Below are 12,927 nucleotides of genomic sequence, written 5' to 3'. Positions count from 1 at the left end.
AACGTTAGCTACTAGCCATGCTAGCATGGTATTACATTCCTTGGCAAGCTACTATGTACATCCATGAAGAAGAAACTATAGAAATCCTCGTCTCCTGTGCGTTTGGTAGTCGAGCGAGTGTTGTAGTTTTCCGTCATTTGTAGCTAGTGCAGTAATACACGCGCCGTGCAGTAATACACGCGCCGTGCAGTAATACACGCGCCGTGCAGTAATACCCACAAGGACGGGGTTACGACTCATTTGTGGCCCAAAAATGAGAAGCAACATTTTAAGTTGGAACAGTGTGTCTGGTTGACGTGAACAGATTGGAGTATGGGAACAGTGTGTCTGGTTGACGTGAACAGATTGGAGTATGGGAACAGTGTGTCTGGTTGACGTGAACAGATTGGAGTATGGGAACAGTGTGTCTGGTTGATGTGAACAGATGGAGTATGGGAACAGTGTGTCTGGTTGATGGGAACAGATTGGAGTATGGGAACAGCGCGCACCTCTACTGTATCCAGAGCTCATTTCTCCCCGGAGGACTTCCATGGCAGGATTCGAGTTGAGACTGACTGAAACCAGGTGCTGTGCCGAGCGTGAATGTGAAGCCTGCACATCTACTTCCTACCGACCTACTGGTACACTGCGAGTGTCAGCAGTGCTGGAGATAAATCCATTTAGAATTTACCCGGTTTACCTCACTATATCACTATTGGATAAGCTACACTACATGACCAAAAGTATATGGACACCTGCATGTCGAACATCTCATTCCAAAATCATTGGCATGAATATGGAATTGGTCCCCCCTGCTATAACAGCCTCCACTCTTCTGGGAAGGCTTTCCACTAGATGTTGGAACATTGCTGCGGGGACTTGTTTCCATTCAGACACAAGAACATTAGTGAAGTCAGGCACTTATGTTGGGCGATTAGGCCTGGCTCGCAGTCTGTGTTCCAATTCATACCAAAGGTGTTCGATGGGGTTGAGGTCAGGGCTCTGTGCAGGCCAGTCAAGTTCTCCAACACCGATCAACAAACCATTTCCGTACGGACCTCACTTTGTGCACGGAGGCATTGTTATACTGAAACAGGAAAGGGCCTTCAACAAAATGTTGCCACAAAGTTGGAAGCACAGAAACGTCTAGAATGTCATTGTATGCTGTAGTGTTAAGGTTTCCCTTTACTGGAACTAAGGTGCCTAGCCGAACCATGAAAACAGCCCCAGGTCATTATTCCTCCTCCACCAAACTTTACAGTAGACACTATGCAGTCTGGCAGGTAGCGTTCTCCTGGTATTCGCCAAACCCAGATTTCTCCGTCGGACTGCCAGATGGTGAAGCGTGATTCATCACTCCAGAGAACATGTTTTCACTGCTCAGAATCCAATGGCAGCGAGCTTTACACCACTCCAGCCGAAGCTTGGCATTGTGCATGGTGATCTTTGGCATGTGTGCGGCTGCTCGGCCATGGAAACCCATTTCATGAAGCTTCTGACGAACAGTTCCTGTGCTGATGTTGCTTCCAGAGGCAATTTTGAACTCGGTAGTGAGTGTTGCAACTGAGGACAGACTATTTCTACACCTGTCAGCAATGGGTGTGACTAAAATAGCCGAATTCACTAAATTGAAGGGGTGTCCACATACTTTTGTACAGTATCGTCAAAGGTTTGGAAACACCTACTCATTCAAGGGTTTTTCTTAATTTCTACATTGTTGAATAATAGTGAAGACATCAAAATGATGAAATAACACATATGGAATCATGTAGTAAACATAAACGTATTAAACAAATCAAAATATATTTTATATTTGAGATTCTTCAAAGTAGCCACCCTTTGCCTTGATGACAGCTTTGCAAACTCTTGGCATTCTCTCAACCAGCTTCATAACATAGTCACCTGGAATGCATTTCAATTAACAGGTGTGCCTTGGTAAAAGTTCATTTGTGGAATTTCTTTCCTTCTTAATGCATTTCAGACAATCAGTTGTGTTGTGAAAAGGTAGGGTTGGTATACAGAAGATAGCTCTATTTGGTAAAAGACCAAGCAAATATTATGGCAAGAACAGCTCAAATAAGCAAAGAGAAAAGACAGTTCATCATTACTTTAAGACAAAGCTCAGTCAAGCCTGACAATTTCAAGAACTTTGAACGTTTCTTCAAGTGCAGTTGCAAAAACCATCAAGCGCTGTGATGAAAATGATGAGGACCGCCACAGGAAAGGAAGACAAACTTATCCTCTGCAGCAGAGGTAACTCTTTATCAGAGTTACCAGCCTCAGAATTGCAGCCCAAATAAATGCTTCACAGAGTTCAAGTAACAGACACATATCTCAACATCAACTGTTCAGAGGAGACTGTGTGAATCGGTCCTTCATGGTCGAATTGCTGCAAAGAAAACACTACTAAAGGACACCAATAAGAAAAGACTTGCTTGGGCCAAGAAACATGAGCAATAGACATTAGACCGGTGGAAATCTGTCCTTTGGTCTTATGAGTCCAATTTTGAGATTTTTGGTGAGACTCAGAGTAGGTGAACGGATGATCTCCGCATGTGTGGTTCCCCCCGTAAAGCATGGAGGTGGTGTGATGGTGCTTTGCTGGTGACACTGATTTATTTAGAAATCAAGGCATACTTAACCAGCATCTCTACCACAGCATTTTGCAGCGATACGCCATCCCATCTGGTTTGGGCTTAACGGGACTATCATTTGTTTTTCAACAGGACAATGACCCAACACACATCCAGCCTGTGTAAGGGCTATTTGACCAAGATGGAGAGTGATGAAGTGCTGCATCAGATGACCTGGCCTCCACAATCACCCGACCTCAACCAAATTGAGATGAGTTGGACTGCAGAGTGAAGAAAAAACAACAAACAAGTGCTCAGCATATGTGGGAACTCCTTCAAGACTGTTGGAAAAGCATTCCAGGTGAAGCTGGTTGAGAGAACACCAAGAGTGTGAAAAGCTGTCATCAAGGCCAAGGGTGGCTACTTTGAAGAATCTAAAATATATTTTGATTTAACACTTTTTTGGTTACTACATGATTCCATATGTGTTATTTCATAGTTTTGATGTCTTCACTATTATTCTACAATGTAGAAAAATAGTCCAAATCAAATAAAACACTTGAGTGTGTCCAAACATTTGACTGGTACTGTATATATAGTGTATCTGACTATCCCTCTGAAGGCCTCTCCTTGGTTATTTTTTTACTATTGTAGCTCACTCAGCCGTCAATCGGTAAGTCTCCGCTTGTTGTTGTGTTCTGTGGGTTCCTGCCTGTGACTAGTTGTTCTCTGGTTTACTCCTTAGCTATGTCGACCGTGGTGGTTGGCTAGCTAGGCTAAAATAATGAACATTAGTTGGCTGGCTTAGATAACTGCATATACAGGTAACATTATTTGATAACTGGTTAGATGACGTTATTTATTTCCAAAACATTGCTTTACTTTAATGTAGCTGTAAGCTAGGTGATTATAGCAACTGTCTGACTTACCCAGTGCTAATGTAACATTAGCAAGCTAGTAGGGCTAACGTTAGCAGGCTAGTTGGCTAGCAATTTGTTACAATAAATTCATAAAGTACTTGCTGCAAATTAAATTGAAACCAGTAGTCATAATTGTAAATGATTTGGTTTAATTTGAAGTTATACGTCACACCCCGCAAATGTTTTTTTTAATGAAATTACTTCAGCATTCTTATCAGTTTTAGTACACATAACGTTTCTCCTCCAAGAAAGCCGGATTGCTTTCATCTTAGCTTTTGGTGACAGACAGACCTTAAAAAAAACACACATTCTAAAGACAACGGTGGACATTCAGTCACAGAAAGAAAGACAGACGGGTAATGTGTTGGTCTCCTACCTGTGGGGATGTGGTTGAGGGCAGACGTCTTCAGGACATCCAGCTGCTGCTCCTTGCCCAGGAGTCCTTCTGTGGGAGAGGGAGAGAACTCCGCTTCAAATATGGTCCGCAACATCGAGACAACCCTCCCGCAATCAACCGACCGAACTACACCTCTCTGAGAGGGAGCCACCGCGGCGTCGAGGCAAGCAGCCTAACGGAGCAACCGTCGCGTCGCTATGGACCCAGAGAGCCTGAATCGCCTGGAAATAGCAGAGAATCTACGCTGGGAACTCATGCTGAGATGCCAGGGGTTCTCTGCCCTGAAGGAAGCTTAGTGGCATGGCACCGTTCATTCATCAGACAGTGTGTGTGTGTAGGCTGGTTGTTGGGCTCAGCTCAAACTGGCTGTGCTCAGCATAGCAAGTGTGGGAGAAATCGGATGGAGAGAGAAGGGGAGAGGGTGGGAGAGAAAATGAGGAGGGGAAAGGTAAAAATAACACTCCCTTTGGGTACAGCGAGCACGCACACACACACACACCTAGCTGTGTGCCCATGCCTCTCTCCCGTCTGTGTACGTAGGCACCGCGGCTGAAATTATAGTGGCAACATGAAAAGGCTTTTGTACCAGCCGAGCCCTGGGAAGACGGCTATAAATAGACCACCACAGAGGAGAGGAGGGGGGAGAGAGGAGGGGGGAGAGAGGAGGAGAAACTGGGCAGGGGCTGAGATGAAGAGAAAAGGAGGGGGAGGGAACAGGGGCTAAAGAGAAAATGATCAACAAGAAAAAAGGAGGGAGAGAATCAGGGAAAGGAGAGAATCAGGGAAAGGAGAGAATCAGGGAAAGGAGAGAATCAGGGAAAGGAGAGAATCAGGGAAAGGAGAGGCTATGATACTAGAGATTAGAGAGCATAATGACATGACCAGGAGCACAAAACACCTCAGAGCAGGACAACAACACATCTCCCCTCTCTCTCTCTCACACACACACAGGTATGGTGTCCAGACACGCACACTCTTGGCAGTGGTGTACATAATGTTGCATCAAACCATGAAGATGCTTTGCTTTCTTTAATTGCTTTAAAAACAGATAGGAGTGGAAAACAAAATGTGGGGGTCCCTTCGGGGGAAAGAAACAGGAAAACAGGCTAGCGTCTTGCTGTGTTTGGTCTATTTCTGGATCTCTCCCTGGACCAGACACACACAGAGGTTTAATTAGCTACGGGCCTTGGGCTATACCATGCACTACTAACTCAATCGGCTGTGTGTGTGTGGGGGGCCGTATATTCTCAGCTCTAACTTTAGGAGCGGTCTGTCTGTTTCACCTTGCAGATCAGGGAGGATGAGGCAAAACATGGTGCAAAAGACACCATTTTATGACAAATAACAATGTGTGATCAAAGCCTTGTTGAGTATTTTATCTTCAGAGTTACAGTGAGCAGTCCGTGTAGATAGATAGATAGATAGATAGATAGATAGATATAGATAGATAGAACAGACCCACACATTACCTCACAGATGACCCAGATTGACGTCCACTGTTTATAGGACTACACACAGACACACACCGTTAATACACACAGACACACACCGTTAATACACACAGACACACACCGTTAATACACAGACACACACCGTTAATACACAGACCGTTAATAGACACACCGTTAATACACACAGACACACACCGTTAATACACACAGACACACACTGTTAATATACACACGGTTAATACACACACCGTTAATACACACAGACACACACCTTTAATACACACAGACACACACCTTTAATACACACCCCGTTAATATACACACAGACACACCCCGTTAATATATACACACAGACACACCCCGTTAATATATACACACCCGTTAATATATACACACCCGTTAATATATACACACCCGTTAATATATACACACCATTAATATACACAGACACACATCTTTAATACACACAGACACACATCTTTAATACACAGACACACACCGTTAATATACACACGGTTAATAGACACACCGTTAATACACACAGACACACACCGTTAATACACACAGACACACACCGTTAATACACACAGACACACACCGTTAATACACACAGACACACACTGTTAATATACACACCGTTAATACACACAGACACACACAGACACACACCGTTAATACACACAGACACACACCTTTAATACACACAGACACACACCGTTAATACACACAGACACACACCGTTAATACACACAGACACACACCGTTAATACACACAGACACACACTGTTAATATACACACCGTTAATACACACAGACACACACTGTTAATATACACACCGTTAATAGACACAGACACACACTGTTAATATACACACGGTTAATAGACACACCGTTAATACACACAGACACACACCGTTAATACACACAGACACACACCGTTAATACACACAGACACACACCGTTAATACACACAGACACACACCGTTAATACACACAGACACACACCGTTAATACACACAGACACACACTGTTAATATACACACGGTTAATAGACACACCGTTAATACACACAGACACACACCGTTAATACACACAGACACACACCGTTAATACACACAGACACACACCGTTAATACACACAGACACACACCGTTAATACACACAGACACACACTGTTAATATACACACCGTTAATACACACAGACACACACTGTTAATATACACACCGTTAATAGACACAGACACACACTGTTAATATACACACGGTTAATAGACACACCGTTAATACACACAGACACACACCGTTAATACACACAGACACACACCGTTAATACACACAGACACACACCGTTAATACACACAGACACACACTGTTAATATACACACCGTTAATACACACAGACACACACTGTTAATATACACACCGTTAATACACAGACACACACTGTTAATATACACACGGTTAATAGACACACCGTTAATACACACAGACACACACCGTTAATACATACAGACACACACTGTTAATATACACACCGTTAATACACACAGACACACACTGTTAATATACACACGGTTAATACACACACCGTTAATACACACAGACACACACCGTTAATACACACAGACACACACCGTTAATACACACAGACACACACCGTTAATACACACAGACACACACCGTTAATACACACAGACACACACCGTTAATACACACAGACACACACCGTTAATACACACAGACACACACTTAATATACACACCGTTAATACACACAGACACACACTGTTAATATACACACGGTTAATAGACACACCGTTAATACACACAGACACACACCGTTAATACACACAGACACACACCGTTAATACACACAGACACACACCTTTAATATACACAAAGTTAATATATACACACCGTTAATATATACACACCGTTAATATATACACACCGTTAATATATACACACCCCTTTAATACACACAGACACACACCGTTAATACACACAGACACACTGTTAATAGACACACCGTTAATACACACACCTTTAATACACACAGACACACCCCGTTAATACACACAGACACACCCCGTTAATACACACACACACACCGTTAATACACACACACACACCGTTAATACACACACACACACACCGTTAATACACACACACACACCGTTAATACACACACACACCGTTAATACACACACACCGTTAATACACACACACCGTTAATACACACAGACACACACCGTTAATACACACACCGTTAATACACAGACAGACACTGTTAACATACACACGGTTAATAGACACACCGTTAATACACACAGACACACCCCGTTAATACACACAGACACACCCCGTTAATATACACAGACACACCCCGTTAATATACACAGACACACCCCGTTAATACACACAGACACACCCCGTTAATACACACACACACCCCGTTAATACACACACCCCGTTAATACACACAGGCACACACCGTTAATACACACAGGCACACACCTTTAATACACACAGGCACACACCGTTAATACACACACCGTTAATACACACAGACACACACCGTTAATACACACAGACACACACCGTTAATACACACACCGTTAATACACACAGACACAGACCGTTAATACACACAGACACACACCGTTAATACACACAGACACACACCGTTAATACACACAGACACACCCCGTTAATATACACAGACACACCCCGTTAATATACACAGACACACCCCGTTAATACACACAGACACACCCCGTTAATACACACACACACACACCGTTAATACACACAGACACACTGCTAATACACACAGTTAATACACACAGACACACTGCTAATACCCACAGACACACTGCTAATACACACAGTTAATACACACAGACACACTGCTAATACACACAGTTAATACACACAGACACATGCAAACCAATGTCAGATGATATCTCCGCAAATCACACCCAAATGATCCAGCTCCCTGCAGCCGGACTTCGCTATGGAAATGAGGTGTGTGTGTGTATGTATGTATGTATGTATGTATGTATGTATGTATGTATGTATGTATGTAATATACACACAGACACACCCCGTTAATATACACACAGACACACCCCGTTAATATACACACACCCGTTAATATATACACACCCGTTAATATATACACACCCGTTAATATATACACACCCGTTAATATATACACACCGTTAATATACACAGACACACATCTTTAATACACACAGACACACACCGTTAATACACAGACACACACCGTTAATATACACACGGTTAATAGACACACCATTAATACACACAGACACACACCGTTAATACACACAGACACACACTGTTAATATACACACCGTTAATACACAAACACACACAGACATACACCGTTAATACACACACCGTTAATACACACAGAAACACACCGTTAATACACACAGACACACACCGTTAATACACACAGACACACACTTAATATACACACCGTTAATACACACAGACACACACCGTTAATACACACACCGTTAATACACACAGACACACACCGTTAATACACACAGACACACACCGTTAATACACACAGACACACACCGTTAATACACACAGACACACACCGTTAATACACACAGACACACACCGTTAATACACACAGACACACACTGTTAATATACACACCGTTAATACACACAGACACACACCGTTAATACACACAGACACACACCGTTAATACACACACCGTTAATACACACAGACACACACCGTTAATACACAGACACACACCGTTAATACACACAGACACACACTTAATATACACACCGTTAATACACAGACACACACTGTTAATATACACACGGTTAATAGACACACCGTTAATACACACAGACACACACCGTTAATACACACAGACACACACCGTTAATATACAAAAAGTTAATATATACACACCGTTAATATATACACACCGTTAATATATACACACCCCTTTAATACACACAGACACACACCGTTAATACACACAGACACACACCTTTAATACACACCCCGTTAATACACACAGACACACCCCGTTAATACACACACCCCGTTAATACACACAACCCGTTAATACACACACACCGTTAACACACACACACCGTTAACACACACACACACACACAGACCGTTAATACACACAGACCGTTAATACACACAGACCGTTAATACACACAGACCGTTAATACACACAGACCGTTAATACACACAGACACACACCGTTAATACACACACCGTTAATACACACACCGTTAATACACACACCGTTAATACACACACCGTTAATACACACACCGTTAATACACACAGACAGACACTGTTAACATACACACGGTTAATAGACACACCGTTAATACACACAGACACACCCCGTTAATACACACAGACACACCCCGTTAATACACACAGACACACACCGTTAATACACACACCGTTAATACACACACCGTTAACATACACACGGTTAATAGACACACCGTTAATACACACAGACACACCCCGTTAATATACACAGACACACCCCGATAATACACACACCCCGTTAATACACACACCCCGTTAATACACACACCCCGTTAATACACACAGGCACACACCGTTAATACACACAGGCACACACATCTTTAATACACACAGGCACACACACCTTTAATACACACACCGTTAATACACACACCGTTAATACACACACCGTTAATACACACACCGTTAATACACACACCGTTAATACACACAGACACACACACCGTTAATACACACAGACACACACCGTTAATACACACAGACACACACCGTTAATACACACAGACACACTGCTAATACACACAGTTAATACACACAGTTAATACACACAGACACATGCAAACCAATGTCAGATGATATCTCCGCAAATCACACCCAAATGATCCAGCTCCCTGCAGCCGGACTTCGCTATGGAAATGAGGTGTGTGTGTGTCTATGTATGTGTCTATGTATGTATGTATGTATGTATGTATGTATGTATGTATGTATGTATGTATGTATGTATGTATGTATGTATGTATGTAATATACACACAGACACACCCCGTTAATATACACACAGACACACCCCGTTAATATACACACACCCGTTAATATATACACACCCGTTAATATACACAGACACACACGTTAATATATACACACCGTTAATATACACAGACACACATCTTTAATACACACAGACACACACCGTTAATACACAGACACACACCGTTAATATACACACGGTTAATAGACACACCGTTAATACACACAGACACACACCGTTAATACACACAGACACACACCGTTAATACACACAGACACACACTGTTAATATACACACCGTTAATACACACAGACACACACTGTTAATATACACACCGTTAATACACACAAACACACACAGACATACACCGTTAATACACACAGACACACACCGTTAATACACACAGAAACACACCGTTAATACACACAGACACACACCGTTAATACACACAGACACACACCGTTAATACACACAGACACACACCGTTAATACACACAGACACACACTTAATATACACACCGTTAATACACACAGACACACACCGTTAATACACACAGACACACACCGTTAATACACACAGACACACACCGTTAATACACACAGACACACACCGTTAATACACACAGACACACACCGTTAATACACACAGACACACACCGTTAATACACACAGACACACACCGTTAATACACACAGACACACACTGTTAATATACACACCGTTAATACACACAGACACACACTGTTAATATACACACGGTTAATACACACACCGTTAATACACACAGACACACACCGTTAATACACACACCGTTAATACACACACCGTTAATACACACACCGTTAATACACACAGACACACACCATTAATACACACAGACACACACCGTTAATACACACAGACACACACTTAATATACACACCGTTAATACACACAGACACACACTTAATATACACACCGTTAATACACAGACACACACTGTTAATATACACACGGTTAATAGACACACCGTTAATACACACAGACACACACCGTTAATACACACAGACACACACCGTTAATATACACAAAGTTAATATATACACACCGTTAATATATACACACACCGTTAATATATACACACCCCTTTAATACACACAGACACACACCGTTAATACACACAGACACACACCGTTAATATACACAAAGTTAATATATACACACCGTTAATATATACACACCGTTAATATATACACACCCCTTTAATACACACCCCTTTAATACACACAGACACACACCGTTAATACACACAGACACACCCCGTTAATACACACAGACACACCCCGTTAATACACACACACCGTTAATACACACAGACCGTTAATACACACAGACCGTTAATACACACAGACACACACCGTTAATACACAGACACACACCGTTAATACACACACGGTTAATAGACACACCGTTAATACACACAGACACACCCCGTTAATACACACAGACACACCCCGTTAATACACACAGACACACCCCGTTAATACACACAGACACACCCCGTTAATACACACAGACACACCCCGTTAATACACACAGACACACCCCGTTAATACACACAGACACACCCCGTTAATACACACCCCGTTAATACACACCCCGTTAATACACACACCGTTAATACACACACCGTTAATACACACACCGTTAATACACACACCGTTAATACACACACCGTTAATACACACACCGTTAACATACACACGGTTAATAGACACACCGTTAATACACACAGACACACCCCGTTAATACACACAGACACACCCCGTTAATATACACAGACACACCCCGATAATACACACACCCCGTTAATACACACAGGCACACACCGTTAATACACAGGCACACACACCGTTAATACACACAGGCACACACACCGTTAATACACACAGGCACACACACCGTTAATACACACAGGCACACACCTTTAATACACACACCGTTAATACACACACCGTTAATACACACACCGTTAATACACACACCGTTAATACACACAGACACACACCGTTAATACACACAGACACACACCGTTAATACACACAGACACACTGCTAATACACACAGACACACACCTTTAATACACACAGACACACACCTTTAATACCCACAGACACACACCTTTAATACCCACAGACACACTGCTAATACCCACAGACACACTGCTAATACCCACAGACACACTGCTAATACCCACAGACACACTGCTAATACCCACAGACACACTGCTAATACACAGTTAATACACACAGACACACTGCTAATACACACAGTTAATACACACAGACACACTGCTAATACCCACAGACACACTGCTAATACCCACAGACACACTGCTAATACACACAGTTAATACACACAGACACACTGCTAATACCCACAGACACACTGCTAATACACACAGTTAATACCCACAGACACACTGCTAATACCCACAGACACACTGCTAATACACACAGTTAA

General features: G+C 42.4%; 1 protein-coding gene across 5 annotated transcripts in view; it reads right to left on the bottom strand.

Moving 5' to 3' along the window:
- Positions 1-12,927, bottom strand: part of LOC106575641 (histone deacetylase 4) — an 81,455-nt gene that overhangs the window by 55,922 nt on the left and 12,606 nt on the right. For 4 of the 5 annotated variants that reach the window (XM_045697927.1, XM_045697928.1, XM_045697925.1 and 1 more), the window contains exon 3: positions 3,849-3,917. The exons of the other annotated variant lie outside the window; for it this stretch is intronic. Coding sequence is in view for 2 of the 4 variants with exons in the window: in XM_045697925.1 (XP_045553881.1) it covers positions 3,849-3,917 (69 nt within the window). In the remaining 2 variants the exon portion in view is untranslated. The remainder of the gene's footprint in view (positions 1-3,848; positions 3,918-12,927) is intronic. 5 annotated transcript variants of the gene reach the window in all.

This window comes from Salmo salar, chromosome ssa16, assembly GCF_905237065.1.
Source record: "Salmo salar chromosome ssa16, Ssal_v3.1, whole genome shotgun sequence".
Taxonomy (NCBI): domain Eukaryota; kingdom Metazoa; phylum Chordata; class Actinopteri; order Salmoniformes; family Salmonidae; genus Salmo; species Salmo salar.
Note: the sequence above shows the minus strand (reverse complement) of the source record. Positions and strands in the feature narration are given on the sequence as shown.